Genomic DNA, 18,979 nt, shown 5'->3' on the forward strand with positions numbered 1-18,979 from the left:
TCAAGATTGGGTTGGCTCTCGTCTGTGAACGGCAACTTGGAAATTGGCAATTGGCGAGACTGCGTCGACGGCGTCATTCCACCCAGCGCTGCAAAGAGTGCATTCAGATCAGGCTTGTCCCCAAGATCAGACAATATCAGCACATTGGCGACATTGTCGTGATGCAATAACCCGGGAACAGCCACTCCACCAGTGGTCATTAGGCTACTGAGTTGAGGGGAGCATTCACTGGACTGCCGTGCAAGGCTCAGAACTTGCAAAGCGGACGCTTCGACCCTTTGACGACGTGTGTCGAAAGGCACATGTGGTCCGATAGCAGCAAGGTATGGTGGAGCATGCTTCAGTATCAAGCTTGGATGGGAAGGGTATCGTCCACTGCGAGATTGCTTCGCACTCTTCGTCGCCCTGACGGTGAAATTGATCAGACCTCCACTCAGCTGTTGGATCTGATAATGTGTGCCAGGGTCATGATCGATCAGGTAGGCTATTGCATCGAAAGACATTGCCAGAAGAGTCGCGAGAGGAGCAGCATCTCATCCTCATGATGCGCGCAGCCAGTAAAGATCGCACTCCAGGCCCTAAAGTCGCATCCAGTGTTGACATCGATGTGGCCATGACGAGTTCCTGAGCAGGTGTGGGAGACAAGTAACACACGTTGAGGATGTCGTCCAATAGCGACCTACGCCTGCGATTTAGCATGGGGGTGTCGGAACCCGATTGCTCGAGGGCATGGATTGAGCAGTCACGTTCAGCAGATTGCCGGCAAAAAGCAACCGCAGTGTAAGCCATAAAAGAAGATAGCACTATGCCCAGCGCCATACCGAGCTTGAGTTCAGTACTTGAGAGTGTCGTTCTTTTCAGCAGGTCACATCTCAAGCAATCTCTTAGGTGGAAGACTGTGTAGTCATCCGGCGCCAACTGCCGTCTGCGTCATCCGGCTTGCGGTCTGCGTATTGCAACTATAAGTACCTTGAGTAATATGTGGCATACAGCCCGAGGGTCAGTGAGACATGAACAACATCAAAACATGCGGCTTGTCTCCAAGCTGTGGCTCTTGATGAAACGCATTACCGTAGCACAAAGGGAAAAGAAGGCTACGAAATGTTATTCGAGGAGGAATATAGTTGTGATGTATGAGGATCAGGGAGAAGATACTTAAGTATGCTCTGCTCGAAATTATTGCCCATATGCTCGCTTATGCTATAATGTCCATGTAAATGCTGTCAACCCTCGCTATGCAATCATCAGATCATTGTGTATTCCATCCATCGCTATGCATCATTACCACCAAAGTTCCAACCCGATATCACAAGACTTAAGCCTCGAATCTCTTCGCCTTGTATCCAGACCCAGGCGCATATCCGCAAACAGCATAAGTGATGGTCTGAGGCGGGCCAACATCAATCAGACCCGGGGTGGATTTTGGAAGGACCAGTCCATCCACTCCGTAGAATGTGCACGGCACCGAGCCATCGCTGACAATGTGAGAGATCGATAGCGGGTCGTTGGTGTAGAAGGGCTGGCCATTGGCGGGGATGCTGCGGACGTAGTGTGCTACCTCAGCTGGTGCACCTTGGAAGTCGACTGTGATGGAGGGCGGTGCTTGGTAAGCTGCCTTGCTGCCTTCCCATGGGTCGGTGGCGCTGGCCAGGGAAGCCAGGGCAGCGACGGAGATGATGGAGAATGACTTGTACATGGTGGATGTGGGTGTGGTGGGTTTGGTGGATTGTGAAATGCTAGTGGATGTCGTTGATGCTGAGTAGATGTTGGGCTGGATGGTAACACAACTTGGAGGGGAAGTGGGAGACAAATACTTATAGGTCTGAAAGCCTTACTGTACGACATTGACTTTGCTTCCTGCTGTCTAAAAGAAGTATCGACACTCACCATGTTTGGAAATAGTAGCAGCATCAGCACGCCTCAATGAGGCGGAGAATCCATACGAGCACGTCTATACGTGTGGGGTGAGACAGTAGGATGAAGTGTTCTCTTTGCGGACACCGACGAGCTGGGAAAGCACACGAGGCTGAGCCGAGTTCAAGCGCAGTAGTAGGAGCGTGTTCGTGTGTTCCGTGGGTGTGTGCTCCCGCGGTGATTCTGGTACGAACTTTGCCTTGAGGCTGGTGGCCTGGGAAGCATGTTTCATTGGACGATGACAGAGTCTTGGCAGGCTGTGCAGCTATTCTTAGGCCGTCTGTTGCCTCTTCGGGCTGGTCATCAGACCCAATGTCTTTGCCTCGTTCAGGCGTCTTATTGACAGTCTCGTGCCAGAGGATCTTGCACTTGAATCCCCATATGGCGGTGCATCGCATAGGCTGACATTCTGATGTCGACAACGATGCCAAGTATCTCCGCCTTGTGTGCGGTCGGAGTCAAAGGCCTGTTGCAGCGCCAACGAACTCGTGATCGGGAATCCTGCCCGGTTTGAGGATGAGCAAGGTCGCTGACCCGAGAGACAAAGTCTTTGATCATGTGCGAATACCTGAGAGACTCCATGATGTGAACTACGGCAAGCAGGGTGAATGCGACCGTGCCGTGGCTTGCAGTCATCCGAGGGCTGAGACATGGCCCAAAGGCATGCAATGCTGAGCCAACGTGATTCAGAGATGCTTTTCTGGGGGGCCAGAGCCACGAGTGACCCGTATATTGAGCCTAGAGCAGCATGAGGCGAAAATGAGGACTTTCAGAGTGGCAGGCTCGAGCCAGTAACGTACCTAGGTACCTGCACATGGTAGTCTTCAAGATGCGCTCATTAGTGATTACTCGCAATCATCGAACGTATACTTAACCGCTGGATCTCAATAGCAAAGTGGCAAGGATTCGTAGATTGATGGCGCCATCCAGTTGGCGAGCCGGAGCGACAACGATAATCCGCACCGAGCTGTAACGAGAATTTGGATTCTCGATGAACTGCGACCCAATTTTGGTGGTTATGAGCCCCTGCGCCCTAGTGGTAGCGGATTTTTAATTCCCACAGACCGTGGCTCTCGCTCTCGGATCACATTGCCTTGGCTGAGGTATGGTTCTGGGACTTTAAGCCGTCTTTGTCTCTGTCAAACACGAGCTGCAATCGTACAGACGAGGATTACCCGAACGGTGGTCGATGGGCAAGCGATGCTTTCTGACATCTCTTTGCGTGCTTGCACAACGTCCTGGCAGCCGATGGCGTGAATCAGGTCCAACAAGGATGAATGCAATGATCCTGGCTGGCATGGGTTCTAAGCCAGCCGATGCGCCCGGCGGTGAGCACAAAACTCATGCGCCTTGGCTCGGGTCTGCCATGACGCTATTCACGCTGGCTGCATTGTATGTCGCAAGGATGTATGGTCCATGTCATGAATCCGAAGCCAATGTCGGCAGCAATTTGTAAGAAAGAAGAGAAGAGAGGACTCCCAAGCGGAATGCGAGGCTAGGGCAGATAGTGGATCTGGAAGCGGAGTGAATGCCACGTGGAAGATTGCTATGCCATGTGGGTGGGACAGACCGCGCTCCAGGCTTTTGCGGCATCAAAAGACTCCTGTGAAACGGTCGTGCAGCAGAGCTCAAGCTCAACGCAAGCTGTCAACACAGCCGCGGTCTAGCCACGTGGAAGAGCTGCCACTTCACGCGAGTTCAGTCCCGATCGTGGAATCCTAGCCTGAATTCAAGCCACAGCTGCATAGGCATGGGTACACCACACAAGCGCAACTGCAGGTGCTGACCAACGAGTAGACTTGAATGTGGCCTGCTCATTGTGGGAAGTGCGATGAGATTGCGTTCTGCATGGAAGCCGGAGACGAGGGACAGCCACAACTTTCGTCAATTGCAAGTGCGTCGTGCGATTTCGGAAGATTGACAGGTAGAACTCTCGTCGTCCAGAGCCTGACATCATTGTTGCTACCACAATGATACAGAACTCCGATGTCTGACATGCTAGGCTGATATGGGTGATCGCAACATGTGTGTGCAGTAGAAGTCTGGGGTACCGATGGCACGGGATCCCGTGCTACGACAATTTGTTGGCTTCCCTTGTCATGAGCTGCCAGTGATATTATTGCCTACCGCGGACATGCGCGACAAGCTCGAGCACAAGGCGTCGCCCCAGACGCAGCCTGCAGGTGTCCATCCCACTCCGAGACGACTGGGGGCCTCAGATCAAAGATCAAGCCATGCCGTGTTGGCACGCTTGATCGCGAGCATAAATTCCTGAACCTTCAGCACTTATGATTAATGTCCATCGATGACCCGCTGGGGCAGGACGTAACGTAGCGCTTGTCAGTCGTGATGACTGCTGGTGGGTGAAACGAAATTGGAAAACCTGTGGAAGTTTTCTCGAAGGTTACAAGCGACAGTCGCGAACCGTGAGATGTCGCATGTCTTCAGGGGCTGGAGCCACGTTTGACTTCTGGGCGCCCACGTGGTAATCAAGCCCGCTCGCAGAATGGGAATATTATTGAGCCATTAGCAAACACTACTGTCACTGACCCATGCCGCCACCGATTGTTCTGATTGAGACCTATGGAGCCCATCTGAGGTGCTTAGTATGTTTCATCTGCAAGGTCTGCTCGATTTGGATTTGTGATTAGGTACGTTTTCCTACCGCAAGCCCGGTAGTTGAGCTGGCTCTTCTTTCCGCAAGAATGCTTCACATCAAGCTTGGTCCCTCACAAATGCTGAACGCTCAACCAGATATCGTTGTGAATCGAGCGACCGCTAACACGCACGATTGGCGAAAGCTGCACACCGAGGTTGGCGCCGTACTTATCCAGTACCGTCCATTCATTGCTCGGAGAATGGCCGGTGACGGCTGCCCGGAATAGCGAAGCTCCAGGGCTGCGAAAGCATAATCGTAGCTGTCCCTCGTGCCCGGCAGATGATGTGCCGTCGTCGAATGTTCGGAATTTCTTGCGCAGGATCGACAGCTTCGAATCATCAAGTCGTCGTAGCGGACTCCGTGTATGGGTCGCTCGACCTCGACGAACAGGTCCACCGTTGTGAACACTGACGAAAGCGTAGCTCTACAGTATCTATTAGCCGGTTGCAATCATCCTGCTGACCTCGTGAGACCAATGCGATTCGTGGCCGGTCAGCTGAGCAACAATCACGCCTTTTCAGAGTCTTGACCATCTGAATTGAGCACAGCATCCGTGGATTTTACAGTACTCTGATGTCAACCATGCTCGGGTATGACTCCACTGATGTGTTCGATAGCACGAGTCGTCGACTCCGCCACGAGTGATCTCCGTGGTACTCCGTATACGCCGAGCACATCATGATATGTGATAAGAACCTCATTGGTGAAGCTATATGGAAGCCAGCTTACGGCCAGCGACGTCGTAAGTGTTCGAAATTGAATATCTCGTGGACTCGTTGGCAGTTGGAATTGGTGAACTGCCGAAAGCACTTCAAGTTAAGCATGAGTGGTGTGATACCTCACCACACTGGATGTTTAGGCCTCTCGACAAGCGGAGAAGATACCTAGGTAATGGAGAATCGAATTTCTGCAGCCGGAGGTGAGCGCAACATCCATGGATTGACAGCAAAACGCTGTGTTAGGCACCTGGGCACAGACTACGACGGTGTACACAATTGACGTGGTCAGCTAGGCTTGGCGACGGTCAATGGCTAGGTACAGGGGGACCAGCGCTGGGAGTTTCAAACCTACACAGTGTCCTAGGCGTTTGATGTTGGTATAGTTGGCTCCTACTATGCGAAGAACTCAGCGCTACTTTCATGGTGTGGTTGATACCTCTAGAGAGACGCGCAGCCTCGGGGATTTTTTTGGCCTGTCGCAGTGCCGCAAATTATTTGTTGCGGCTCTCAGGTTACTCACCACGTTCCTCAATCCCTGTTGCCCTCGTGGCCAGAGACGCTGTAGCCTGCATATGGATTGCATGCATGCTTCGCTTCTCTGCGGGCTATGTGTTACGGCGTTGTCTCAAAATATCGCTGACTCGCTGTTCAGTGCTGGAGACTGCATTAGTGATTCTGGGACGAACATCTGCTGCCTGATGTGCATTCGAGGAACGAAAAGCACTGAAACTTTCGTATCTCCACGACGATCTCCAGCTTCATGGTCGTTTCCGGATGTGCCGCCGTCCTGACGACTTCCCACGTTGTCAAAGATCAGCTCGCATCGTAGTTCCTTGCAGGGGCATGATCGAATCGATTTCTAGCGTCCAGTCAATGTCGATCTGGCTAAAGGGTACGAGAAGTCGCTATGCAATGTCAAATCGTGCCTGCAGGAGCAGCCGCTGCTGCTGGCAGTGAAGCCTGAGCACCTTGAAGACGCTTAAGGTGACGCCTGAAGCAGGCGCACTTGCATGGCGAATACGCTACATTCGCGCCCTCAAAAAACGAGTATTAAGGTTCCTTCACCGCACCCCCTATACTTGAAGCCTTTCAGCCGTTCTCTGTCAAACCCTCACAGGCAATATAGAAGGCACTAAACCGCCCTACTCGCTGGTCAGCGCGTCCTAAACTTGTTGTGTCGTTGGCTCCGAAAGCGGGGAACTTCTCGAAATTTCTCACCCATGCAGCACCCATGATCCTTGACAGGGCCACCCCCGTTCATCTTCCACGTGTGGCCGCCTCCCACGATCCATTACGATTCATCAATTGCCTCCGTGTCGTCTCGCTTCCCGGCCCTTTCGCGCTGCTCTGCTCATCAGCAGTAAAAGGCCCACCGCTCTCATCTTCCCGGACTCCTGCACTGAAACAGAGACTGCCATTCTGCAGACCTTTGCCGTCCTCTCACTGGATCTCAGTCTGCAAATCCCATCAAACTTAGAGTGCCAACTCCAGCAACCCTAGCTAAAGAAAGGCTCTTACGCTCCGGATGCCACTCTACGTCTGTCCCTACATGTACGACTCCTCATGCCAGATCCTGCCGCTCAAACTACGTCTGCCCTCGATTCTATGAGCCAACTGGTCGCCACCCTTCAACCACCACCACCACCACCCTCGAATACTACTGCCACCTCCAATACTACGGACTCCCCGCGATCTCACCTAGTCAGCCACTCTTCCAGTGGCAGCATATCTCAGAGTCGAAGTCGGCGGTCTCTGGCATCTCTCGCTCGCGAACGCACTTCGACTGCGTTCGCAAGCCTGACCGGTATCAGCTCAACTTCTAGTCCGTCTCTCAGATCAGCCACCTCGACCGGCAGTCTTGCTGTCCAAGCCAACTCCGCACCTACCTCCCGACCGAGCATATCTCGATTGCCATCATCACCCCCAGAGACTACCACATCAGCGCTGGCGTCGCAAAGGAGGAGCGGAGTTCCCACTGCACCCATGTCTACAAATGAGCGAAACCATGGGCGCATGCACCAGACATCGTCAAAGATATTACGCATGACAGATGATGATCGGCCATTCACAAAAGACTTCAAGGATCTATTCTCTACACTTATCACAAGTCTGCCATTGACGCCCCATCGAGTTCGCTTCTCCAGAATCGACGACACATTCTTGTCTGAGGAAGCCATAACGAACTTGGGCTCGCTCAAATTCTCCCAATCGAACCGCATACCGGACCCCAAGAATCCGTCGAGATGGGTTGTAACAACGACCACTACCACATTCTCCATGGCGAAAGAAATGGCAAGATCGGTTTGCCAAAGATTTGTCGATGCGAGGTTGATAGAATCGGCGGAATCGAAAAGTCAGACGACGTTCATCACGAAAGGAGCGGTCTGGCAGCTGACAGCCAAGGGGACCGCCATTTTGCAACGATTCTGTGTTCGCAACGGCATAGTAGCCCGGCACATTGAACATTTGATCAAGAAACAGCAAATGCATCTCGTGGCTCTGGAACGAGATCCTGAGACCGATAAATTGAATCAGGACAAAGCCATGGTCGAGATCATTTTTCGACGATTTGTTGGCCAAGAGGGGCCAAATCTAAAGAGCACCACTTCTCTAGCAGACTCAGATTCGATCTCGGAATATTCGACTGGCCTTGTGGGCGTCAAGATGGCGCGCGAGCGTAGAATTCTCGACAAGACTGTACAGAACTCGTTCACCGGCAAAGCAGCCTCAGATTGGCTCTTGGATTGTTGTACGACAATTGACAGGAGAGAAACATACGAAATGGCCGAATCTTTTGTCCGATTCCAGCTTATTGCGCCGGTAATCGAAGATCGTAATTACACGCGGCTCAACCCTATGGCAACCTATTTCCAGCCTACCAAGTATGCAGTCTACTCCGTCACCGAGAAAGGTCAAAGGCTATGTGGTTGGATAGGAAGCAGACCCAGCGTCAGCAGTGAAGAAAGCAGGGACCGCGAAAGCAAGGACAGGAAGACCATGCCAAAGGACTCGAACATGAGTCGGTTGCATGTTATCTTGCAGGACGCAGCTCTTCGACTCTTGTTCAAGGAGTTTCTTCGCCAATCGCTCTGCGAAGAGAATCTCCACTTCTATGTTGAGGTAGATGAGTTCATCGCAAGCTACCGGCAGCTGGACAAGACTGGTCGTCTCGACAAGCCCGATGCTGTTCGGGAGACTCTGGCAGCAGCCTATGGTGAGCCTCCACAGAATGCTCGAGTGATTATAGCTAACGATTTCGTAGGTCTCTACAACTCCTATCTCGCATCTGGTGCACCTTCAGAGCTCAACATCGACCATTCGCTGCGCAATAGGCTTGACAGTCGAATGATCAGGACCGATGCCGACGAAGATTCGATGAGAAGCAGTCTTGACGAGGTTGTAGACCTCTTTGAGCAGGCCAAGTCTTCGGTGTTCAAGCTGATGGCTAGTGTGAGTTGTTTTGAGGACGTTCATGTGTGCCAGTCGCTGACTATTTTTAGGACTCTGTTCCAAAATTCATCCGCAATCCATCCTACGCAACAGTCTTGCGCGAACACGATTTTGATCTCGCTGCAAGCAACAGGGCCTTCTCACCTGGCCCCGAGAGAACAGCACTTAGTCGGTCTAACACATCTCGACAACATTGAATCACAATCCTAGCATAACGCCCCAGGCAGCGGACGCACACGAAGTGGTCAGCTTTTCATGCCACCACTCGACACCTTTCCAGCCTTGCGCGATCCTTTTCACACCATAAGTACCACTTGATCATCTATATGCATACACGGATAGGAGCAGTCATATTCATCACACGATCTAGCATTGCATGGCGACGGAGCAGTACCTTTGAGTGTATGTTGGCGGCGATAAATGTCCGATTGACATCCCTCGATCGTTTTGACGTAGTTGCATTGGATTGATACCCTGACGCAGGAAACAAGCGATGTGGAAGCATAGATGTTTTCTGCGAAGAAAACCAGAGAGAAGAGAAGAAGAAGAAGAACCTATACCTGTATAGTGTACATACTAAGTGCAATGAGAGCCTCAGGTTCCTTACCACGAGAGCCGCAAGTCTTTTGCTCTGAACATTGCTGATCGCTGTGATATACTCTGGAACTTGAGGCCTTACAATGGCTAGGGCACGGTCACGGTCACGGTCACGGTCATGAATATCGATGGACAAAACCGGCGCGTTTGGATGATGCGGGAGTTTGAAGTGAAGTCGCCAGACGAGTTCCGCCTAGGCTCAAATAGTAAAGTCGCGGCTAGTCTCCATGCCTGCTATAGAAAGTTGGAGCATACAAACAATCTTCACACCCTCCGAGCAGGTCTTTCCGTGAACGGATGCCAGGCGATCGCACCACATAAATTGCTCAGTATGGACGCCCTCGGTCTGTTCCGGGCGTCATTGCCTGGCGACAAAGATGCGTCCAAAGTCGAGCCCTTCCCTACCACCTCATCCGAGCCTGCAGACGCCGAAGCACAACGCACCGAACTACACGAAGCGACACACCTCTACCTGCCAAAGCCTACACCACTATGCATAAGCCTAGACTCAAAGACACGCTTCGTGCTAGAAGGCGACGAAGTCGACCTCCGCAGCGTGTACCTGGCATGGGTGCACAGAGAACTCAACATTCCGGACTACCTCGCCAAATTCACCGATCTCAACGCCAAACTCCCGGCAGACAAGCAAGCACGACAGTTGAGCTTCGTGGAAAGAATTGAGCTGGTCTCCTGGCTCGAGGGATCAGAGAGTTCAGACCTGGTAAAGCCACTTGAGATTACCGCGGACAGTGCAGCCGCATCTGGCACTGTTCCCGTTGTTGCAGGCACCGGCGCAGCAGTAACGCAGACCTCGATCAACGGCCGCCCTGTCAAGGTGATTGATGCACGGTTACAGGCAATCTACAATGGGGAGCGGAAGATGGGCGACCGAAACACGATCCTGAGAGGCATCAAGCCGACGGTAGGTTGTCCCTCCGCGCCTAGAATGAAACATGGATGAGCTGACCGCATGTCTAGGATTTCTCACATGTGCGAAAATATCGAGACCTATTCATGCCGAAGAAAAGCAAAGATCCAAAGTCTGGACAATTGCCCACGAGGTCAATACCGCCGGGCATGCCCAACAAGGGTGCCGTGTCCGCGAAACGAGTCGATCCCATCATCATGCTTTCGCCTTCGGCGTCTTCGCTGCTGCGCATGTCCAACATCAAGACCTTCCTCGACACAGGCCTGTTCGTGCCGTTTTCGCACCCAGAGCTGGCGAACCAGGGCGCGGCTAACCTCCTACACCTGACGAGACCGCTGAAGCAGATCAGTGAGAAGCCATTCCGGTTCATCTTAGTGGACTCGCCGGATCAGTTCAAGACCGAATACTGGGAGCGTGTGGTAGCGGTGTTTACGACAGGCCAGACGTGGCAGTTCAGAGGTTACAAGTGGAGGGAGCCACAAGAGCTATTCTCACACGTGCTAGGTATCTACGTGGGGGAGAGAGGGTTGCCAGTGCCAAGCGATGTCAAGAGCTGGGGCAGCAACGTGAAGACTTTCCTGGTAGATCGATGGGATGAGAAAACGCATGGTGTAGTAGATCACGATACTAGAGTGGCACGACGATGGAAGGACAGGGAGGTTGTAGAAGACTTGTGGCGGACGATCGAGTCGAGCATGAAGGGAAAGTCATTGTGGAAGCGGTGAGAAAAGTAATGGAGCAGATCTCCTGTCTCGATGAAGCCCGCCCGCTCTGGTCGGCTCATACTTAAAGTGGAACGAAATCTTGGTAACGGCAGTGAATGGCAGCAGTTGCCGATAGAAAGGTTTCTGGGAGTGCATTCACCACCAAGACGCGTCCCACGCGTGCCTTCCAGTCGTCGATTTCCTGGAAGGTCCCTTCTCGATCCCGGCATGACAGCTACCTCACATCTCCAACACCTCACCCTCATCACCTCACCCCCACCATCGTCCTCGCCAACAGTGTGCAGAAGCATCGGCTGTTATTACCATCAAGCATCGATGAACTTCGGCCCTATCTAGGTTCGTGCAACAAGCTGCGTCGTCAGATGCGAAGTATACTGAGCACTTCCAGCGCCCTCCAGATCGACATCACCAGATCAGCCATCATGCCCGCGCTTAAGAGGAAGTGGCCAGGGGACGACGATGACACTGGCATCACCGTCGAACCCATCGTCGTTGATGAGAGCGAAGAGGGACAGCCGGGAATAATGTCCAAGCCACCTCAGGGTCTTTCGAAGAGAAATGGCAACGATATACAGTCCAAGGAGGCGCCACGCGGACTACAGGAAGAGACGCTGCCAGGTTCATCCATCAAGAAGCAAAAGATTGACGATTCTGTGTCCATCGAGTTCAAGTTGTCGGGCGCTCTCTTCCGCTCCTCAGAAGTCAGTGCCATGGATGAGCCCGGCTATCCCGAGCAGGCATGGGGCCGAGACCGTTTGCTGCTGCGCAATATGCTCATCGACTTCGTGTCAAAATTCACGGCGAGATCAGAAGATTCGTCAATCCTGACAGCGCTCAACAAGATGACAGACATAGCATCTTCGCTCAAAGAGCACCCCGGTCGCTCACCGGCTTACAGAAGAGCACAATTTCAGATAGGCCAGAGCCGTCTCATGCAAATGCCTTTCGAGATCAGGAGCTCGATCTGGAAGGCTGCCAACCTTCCAAAACTGGACTGCTGCTTGGCAGGTCTGAAGTGGCACGAAGAGGCTCGGCGTCAATATAAGACCATCGGCATAGCAAACATGAGAATCGCCTATGTCCATTTGACTAAAGGCAGAGGTTTGCCAGTCAATCGACAAATCCTCATGGAGAGTCAGATCGTTGCCGAGCCTATTGGGGCGCAATTTTGCTCGGTCTTTTGTCTCGATCAGGTCGCGCTCGCTATGGTTCACATGTTCGTGCATACAGGTTTTACCTATCTGCACTTTCCGCAGGAATCGAAGCAATGGATGTCTCTTCGCAGTCTCAAGGTGCCTGCGGCGGCATGCACAGCCCAACATTGCGTCCACTTTTGCACTTTACCGCAGAAGAGCAACGCCAAGGAAGCTGTTGGCTGGGACTGGCAGTATCATGTTGAAGGTGAATTCCTCGTCTTTGAGAGATCGCCGTGACTTGCGATGGCTCAATGCATTCCGAAGAATCAAAGGATCGGTACAGCATCGACACCGAGAGGGTTCAAAACAGTGCAAAATGCAGCTACAACGAAACTCGCAGATAAGGAGTAGCTCTAGTAGATGTCTCAGCCACCAATAGAGCTCTGAAACTGCATATATTGATCGCTGAAGCAAAAGTTAGGGAGAAGTAGATCCATGCACAGGGCACAGGGTGCCAACAGCACATACTCTTGACAGTGCTGGGTCGTGCGTTAGACTCATGTAGCCGCGAACGTAGCGTCCAGCAAGGAGTCGGATTAAATATGACATGAGAACAGCTTCAATACACGCATGGGTCATGCAGACGAGACTTTAGAAGTGCATGACTGTATAGCACGAGAATCTGAGCGAGATCGAGGTGACCATGAACCAGAAAAGCTGGCGGACTGGTGGTTGACGAGAGGTTCTTTCACTCCAGCTTATATGTCTGGCAATCCAAACTTCCATATTGAATGTCCTCGAATTGCTTCTCTCTGCGCCGCACAGGCGGCCCCGGGCCACAGCTCCAGCCGGGAGTGGGCCAGCGTATGTCCCACTTCAATGGCGAAGGTCCCCCGGATCACCTGGGGACCTACTCGTATGTATGTGTGCCTCTGCATTGCCCACAGCCGGCCTGCTCGCTCTACACCCTCAAGAACCACCGACAGCCTCCGCCGGCTTGCTCGGATCATACCCGTGCGTTTTCTTCAGCTGCTCTACCAGAGCCACGTAGCGCTTCTCGGCGTCGGCGGGTGTGGTTTTGGCGTCGACTTCCTTTTGCCAGGCCTTTTGCTTGGCTTTGCCCTCTGCTCTGGTGTCAGTGGGCTTGTTGCCGGTGAGGGATGGAGGAGAGGTGTGAGTGGAGGGGTGTAACGTACTCAGATCGAACATGCCGGGTGCGGTGGACTTGGAGATGTCCTCGCCGTTGGCGACTTTGAAGAGGGCGTACAGCTGTGTAGTGACAACACGTGGTCAGCCAATGCTCTGCAATCTGTTGGTCTGTCCTTCCGTCTTCTTCGTTTGGGATTAATCCTGCTTGTCCAGAGCAGAACGGGGAAAGAGAGGGCGCATGTGGTACACTGCGTCCAGTGTCGTCAAGACGGCAGTCCGATCGTGCGCTTTCCCTCACTTGTTGCTCAGCTTCCTGTCGAACGGAAGCCTTTGAAGCGGATGGCTTGCAGGTAAGGCGTATGTATGGTTACGTACCTCGAGCAGCTCGTCGTTGGATGGCTTCGCCTTGAGTTGGCGGGAGGCTTTGACTGCCTCTTGGAATTGGGCGCCCGTCATATCTGTGGGGTGGTGATTGAGTGATTTCGGATGTGGTGAGTCAGGTTCGTGGTCGAAAACGTTCGTATAAAGGTCTGGGTGTCTATGGTACTGAGAGTGGTTGGTTGAGTGACTCGGAAGAACCTTGAATTGTTGGAACGTTCAGTGAGACGGAAGGTTTGATGTCATCGGAACCCCACCACGTCGCGGGGTGGCCCGTCATACGGCTTCGGGCGGTCGTTATAGGGGCTTGCTGAGCAGCACTTATCTCCAGAGCTATTCCGAAGTTTTCGCATCTTACAATCTTGTGAGAGGAAGTCGATCATATCGAAGTTGACGTCCATACTTAGGAAAATGAATCGGAGGCCTACTGGCATGATCAACTGCGACTGAAGAACAATTACATTGCATGTTGGGGTATCTCGTACTATTGTATATCCAATCCAAAATACCAGAACCAACTCATCCCATAGTCAGCCTGACCTATTTCTTCAACCTGCAATCCTTATTGACCCAAGCATTGACTGCCATACAGAACGCCGCCAGATTTCCTTGCTTAATAGCACTGCCTCTCCCCGACCCAACCCCATCAACCATAACCAGATTCGGATACACGCCTTCCTTTCCCTTACCTTTCTCCGAAACCACCGGCCACAGATCACCAACCAACCTGCTGTGCGCCTCCTCGCTCTGCTTCCTGATGTCGCCCAATGCATCCGGCGTGAGCGTCCAACTCGCAGCGAAAAGCCCTTTGTTCTTGGACGACTTTCCAGCCTGGAAGTCGCTCATCTTCTTGACTTGGTCCGCGCTCATGTCGTTGATCTTTCCTGTGTCGGTGAATTGGTTGAGGATTGGGAAGTCGTCGTTGGTGTAGAAGCCCTTACGGTGCAGGTCGTCTGGACAGGCCATTGACTCGCCGGTTGCGGCATTGTCGAGGACGACGAGAACTGCGGGGCCCTTCTTGATGAAGTCGTTGAGAGTGAGCGTGGTTAGATCGGCGACATTGTCAGGAGCGTGCCAGAGGTGTTTCAAGTCGCCGAACTGCTTGAGTAGGTCGTTGAGTTGGTCTTGGGTGAAGCGCTGGTATTTGTCGTCGGTGTTGAGGGTGTGAGAGACCGAGAGGATGATGAGCTCACTGTTCTTGGCGGTGAAGGCGTTGACTTGCTTGATCACGTCTGAAATGGAAAGACCGTTACCGCCCTGGAAGGAGTTCAATGCGTCGTCGATTGGGTCGAGGAAGCCAGGTAGGTCTATTGGGAGCTTGCTATCCGCCGAGAGGGCAGAGTAGTGTCCTGTAACGAACTCGCCGTCTGAGATTGCAGGCCTGATGTCGAAGTACCGAATGCCGGCCTCTAGCTGGCCGAATATGTCTGTGCTGTGGCACAGAGTGTTCGCTTCATTCGCGAGGGCTGTGTGCGTTCCTAGCACCGACATGCCTGCGTTATGGGAGGCAGGTAGGCATAGTCGTGTCAGAGGTTGGCACCCGATCGACGGTAGATTTTGTGCTTGCCAATTGAATGGTGTATGCGTCGAGGCGAAAGACGCCCGAAGGTCTCCCGAGTAGATGAATGGATTCGTGGTGTCCGACGAATACACCATATCAATGGGAGGATCTGATGGCGGGTTGCCAAAGGTCGAAGCATTGGTCAACTCCACGAACATCTGAGGTCCATCGTCGTACCGCGCCTGGAACTGCAATTCTGATTCATGGCCAGTGTCCGACTTGAAGCTGTATGTAGCTTCACCCGCAGAGTCCTCTCTGTGGCCCAGAATGCTGAAGTCGATTTCAACGCCCGCTAGATCGCCTGACTTGATCTCCTCGGGCAAGTCCCACGATCCCATCTGGTAGTCATGCGTGTATATCCTCTTCCAGTCGAACGGCGTGGCATTGATGATAGCAAGCGCGCCCGCCTTGGCGACGCCGACGCCGACGCTCATGGCTGCCGGCGCTCGTCGGCGGCAGCGAACGTATCTAGTCCAGTGTCGAGCAGTATTCTACAGGTAAGCTTGCAGTGCTTTCGAGGCCCAAAAATACCACACACGTACCAATATACTTTCCAACTCACCTCTCGCCACCCGCGACCACACGGCAGCAATCGTCCACATGAAAGGCACGGGCGCGCCTCGCCATCACAGCCACAACGAGGGCGCCATCCATGTCAACAAGGCCGGCACTTCACTCCAACGAGACCCCGAGAACCGCCTCGACCACTCAGAGTAAATGGAAGCGCAGATCATGACCAACAAAAGCTCTCGAACCTACTGTTGTCGTGATCAAGAAAACCTGCAAGTGTGAAACATTCCACATACCCAAGGCCCGGGAAGGCCTCCAAGCGGCGTGCCCGGGGTGCAGCATTGGTGGCGTACTTCAGGCTTGTCAGGGTCTCCGAGCCTATAGGATGCAGATCACAACTCTGCCGAAAATTTGTTCGAGTCGGCAGCTGTGCTCAAGTAGCCATACAAACAGCTGCGCGGCTGCTGAAACTGCTCTGCTCGAGGCGGATAGAAACTTGGTCTTAGCTGACTGGGCAGTTGTAGTCAGAGAAGGTGTCGTATTGGGCTACCAGCGCTCGCAACTGCCGGCAAGGCACCTTTGCGCAGTGATTGACTCGCTTCGTGCTTGGCATCGGAGAGTGGTCAATACGACGGCATGGCTTGCCACAAGAATTACTTTGGGTGCCACAGCCAACATGAATGCAGCATTCTGGGCGCGTGTCTAGTGGGTACCTACTGGTGATGCTTCAATCGAGTTCAGCGGGTCGTGTGTCCAATGTCGGCGGAGCAACATTGTGCACGAGCAGAAGATACCTGTCCGACATCTGTGTCCTGTGATCAAATATATCACTAGAATGCAGTGTTGTCAGGAAATAAGTACTGCTTCGGTGTTTGTCAGACATGCAGAAGATAGTTAGTGTGAGCACAGGCAAGCTCAGCCGACTCACAGACGCGAATGCCACTAGCACAGTAGACAGTCAAGGTGAGGCTTTTGAAGGTTTATTGCATTGACGAGTACTCCGCAGTACTATCTGTACAATTGCACAGCTGATAACTCCCTAGTATCCAGCCTCGGTGTGCAAGGTCGAAGATGTCCTCGAGACACGACAGGACCTGCCCATATTCCTCACATCAGCCTCATCTCATCTCTCTGAGGCAATGCTCATATGCAGCGACCCGCATGTCCTCTACCTCCATCATCCCTATGCAGGACGAGACTTTTCCCATAAATTCCATTGTTTGCCGTTCGTGGTGTTCAAAACTCAGAAAGAGGTATCGTGCTCAAATCGATGTCGAAGAAGTGCTTTGATCTTTTGTGACCGCCCTTTTAATATGCTTCACATCATCTTTTGCAAGATATCCGGAACGCCATTGGTGTATCGAAAATGTCGGCTCCATCTTCTATCATGCATTCATCTCACCACCACGGGTGTGGGCGAGACATCTACTTTCTTCGGAATGAGCAGCCCTCGGTCAAGCGGGCCTTGCCACCGGTGGGCTGGCACAGCACCGTGCTGCAGCCAGCGCATACAACGACAGTCTGTGCGTGCGAGTAGACGGTGGTAATTGTGAAGCAACCTGTTGTGGTCAGCATACATGTGTTGTGGAAGAGTGAAGAATGGTATATACCTGGGCACTTGACGTCCATGAAGAATGACCGAGGAGCGGGCACCAGGGTCTTGAGCTTGTGCTTGCGGGCCTCCGCCTGGGGTGTAGGGTTGAGAAGATCGACGGCGAGAACCTATGAACAACTTGTCAGATCCTATTTTGATGTGTTGTACATGTTTTGATGCTTCGAGGTGGTCGTGTGCGTGATCCGCCACCCATTCGAGATGAGGGGAATTTCAAGCATCATCGTTTTTTCGCGAGGTCGACATACCATTTTGACGGTGTTGGACTATCGAAAAATTGGCTGAATGTGTTTGTAGTGTTCGTTCGTAGGTCTTCGCGGGTGGGAGGTGATGAAAGGAGCGAACTCGAGTGCGGTTGTGGTCGTGGAAAGAGGAAGATGCGCAGTCTTGAGAGGCTTTACGGTGTGGAAGCAACGATTTTCGATCTTGGCGGAAAGGCAGACGCGCTAAACCTCTTACAATCACGACTCTGTCACGTGCCGAGCTTAAATGACTCGAACTCTTCGGCTAGAAGCATCGCAGGTGTTCTGCTGTGACTCCATTGATTTTATGAATCTGGTCTATCCCGTACATCTATGCTATAATCTAGGTGGTATCAGTGAGTCATCTCTAGAGAGTCAGAACGGGACATCCATGTCTTCGGCGCTTTCTTCCTTGTTGCCGTTGACCTCTGGCTTAGGCCTCATTGCTTGCTCCACGAATCCTGCTGCGATGTCCAGGTATTGCTTGCTTGTTGGCACGAAGTGTCCACCTGGATGAACGATAACTTGAGTCTTGTCGTTTCCACCAGCAGCGTCCACTAGCTTTTGTGTGCGTGCTTCCTCCACAACACTGTCGAGACTTCCGATGAAGTGGCAAAGAGGCGTGTGAATTGGAGGGTTGTAGAGAGCCTCATAGCGCTCGCCTGGGGGTATGAAGCCCGAGTAGACGATGCCGAACTTCAGAGGGGGATGATCGAGATCTTCAAATGATTTTGGATAAGCGATGGCATGCTTTGATCGCGATCGTGCCTCCTCAAATGCTTTCCGTCTCGTATCACCGTCCAGTAATGATGCGACAACGGCAGCAAAGCATGCTCCTTGCGAGAATCCAATGACTCCGTCGAAAGGTCCTTCCGCCTTCATAACCTTGGCCACCTCTCAAAGGCATCTTCGATGCCGACGTACTCTGGCGGGTCCGAATCATCTCGTCTCCTCCACCACCCGTAAGCCTCTGTAGACTCCGTAGGGTTGCCGTCAAACCCAGGCACATCACTTGGCTTCAGTTGTATCTGCCCTGTCGGGTATGTGAGACTGACTGACGGGAGTGCTTTCTGTAAGCGTTTCTCAAGCACGCGTGTCTTCGCGCGGAAGAGTGATCCGTTCTGCGTGTAGCCATGTAGCATCAGAATCTTCACGGGTTTGGGAGAAGCCATTACTCGCAGGTTCCGCGTCCACATGCGGTGACAAGGGCTTTGCTGTTGTGGCTGTGATCGACTTTTGGACCGTTGTGCTGTTTCCGATCGTGCTTATGCCAATTGTGATTGACGATACATGTAGGAAGGATAGGTAAGCATTATACTGCCTTCTTGAAGATTGCTTGATTGGGGAAGATTGATAGGATTGTCCGGGTAACTCCATTGGCTACAAGCAATGCATATCC

The 18,979-nt window shown here is 52.6% G+C and overlaps 7 protein-coding genes across 7 annotated transcripts; 3 read left to right on the forward strand and 4 right to left on the reverse strand.

Moving 5' to 3' along the window:
• Positions 1–1,315: 1,315 nt before the first annotated feature.
• AB675_6282 (uncharacterized protein) lies at positions 1,316–1,696 on the reverse strand (the record flags this gene model as incomplete). The annotated part of the gene is made up of 1 exon (XM_018146561.1): positions 1,316–1,696. One exon carries the CDS (start codon positions 1,694–1,696, stop codon positions 1,316–1,318), a length of 381 nt encoding a protein of 126 aa, XP_018003842.1.
• A 5,159-nt stretch (positions 1,697–6,855) lies between these two features.
• Positions 6,856–8,939, forward strand: AB675_6283 (Developmental regulator flbA; the record flags this gene model as incomplete). The annotated part of the gene is made up of 3 exons (XM_018146562.1): positions 6,856–8,506; positions 8,555–8,742; positions 8,793–8,939. The coding sequence occupies 3 exons, from the start codon at positions 6,856–6,858 to the stop codon at positions 8,937–8,939; spliced, it is 1,986 nt and encodes a 661-aa protein (XP_018003976.1).
• A 731-nt stretch (positions 8,940–9,670) lies between these two features.
• AB675_6284 (Cell division control protein 73) lies at positions 9,671–10,992 on the forward strand (the record flags this gene model as incomplete). The annotated part of the gene is made up of 2 exons (XM_018146563.1): positions 9,671–10,261; positions 10,318–10,992. The coding sequence occupies 2 exons, from the start codon at positions 9,671–9,673 to the stop codon at positions 10,990–10,992; spliced, it is 1,266 nt and encodes a 421-aa protein (XP_018003648.1).
• Positions 10,993–11,414: 422 nt separating this feature from the next.
• On the forward strand, positions 11,415–12,425 carry AB675_6285 (uncharacterized protein; the record flags this gene model as incomplete). Its single annotated transcript, XM_018146564.1, has 1 exon — positions 11,415–12,425. The coding sequence occupies one exon, from the start codon at positions 11,415–11,417 to the stop codon at positions 12,423–12,425; it is 1,011 nt and encodes a 336-aa protein (XP_018004105.1).
• Positions 12,426–13,097: 672 nt separating this feature from the next.
• Positions 13,098–13,733, reverse strand: AB675_6286 (Acyl-CoA-binding- like protein; the record flags this gene model as incomplete). The annotated part of the gene is made up of 2 exons (XM_018146565.1): positions 13,098–13,397; positions 13,653–13,733. 2 exons carry the CDS (start codon positions 13,731–13,733, stop codon positions 13,098–13,100), a joined length of 381 nt encoding a protein of 126 aa, XP_018003778.1.
• A 462-nt stretch (positions 13,734–14,195) lies between these two features.
• Positions 14,196–15,650, reverse strand: AB675_6287 (uncharacterized protein; the record flags this gene model as incomplete). Its single annotated transcript, XM_018146566.1, has 1 exon — positions 14,196–15,650. One exon carries the CDS (start codon positions 15,648–15,650, stop codon positions 14,196–14,198), a length of 1,455 nt encoding a protein of 484 aa, XP_018003712.1.
• A 1,501-nt stretch (positions 15,651–17,151) lies between these two features.
• AB675_6288 (40S ribosomal protein S27) lies at positions 17,152–18,752 on the reverse strand (the record flags this gene model as incomplete). The annotated part of the gene is made up of 4 exons (XM_018146567.1): positions 17,152–17,285; positions 17,337–17,448; positions 17,968–18,456; positions 18,501–18,752. The coding sequence occupies 4 exons, from the start codon at positions 18,750–18,752 to the stop codon at positions 17,152–17,154; spliced, it is 987 nt and encodes a 328-aa protein (XP_018003706.1).
• Between the last annotated feature and the right edge of the window lie 227 nt (positions 18,753–18,979).

The sequence above is a fragment of the Cyphellophora attinorum genome, assembly GCF_001299255.1.
Source record: "Cyphellophora attinorum strain CBS 131958 chromosome Unknown Contig4, whole genome shotgun sequence".
NCBI classification, from domain to species: Eukaryota; Fungi; Ascomycota; class Eurotiomycetes; order Chaetothyriales; family Cyphellophoraceae; genus Cyphellophora; species Cyphellophora attinorum.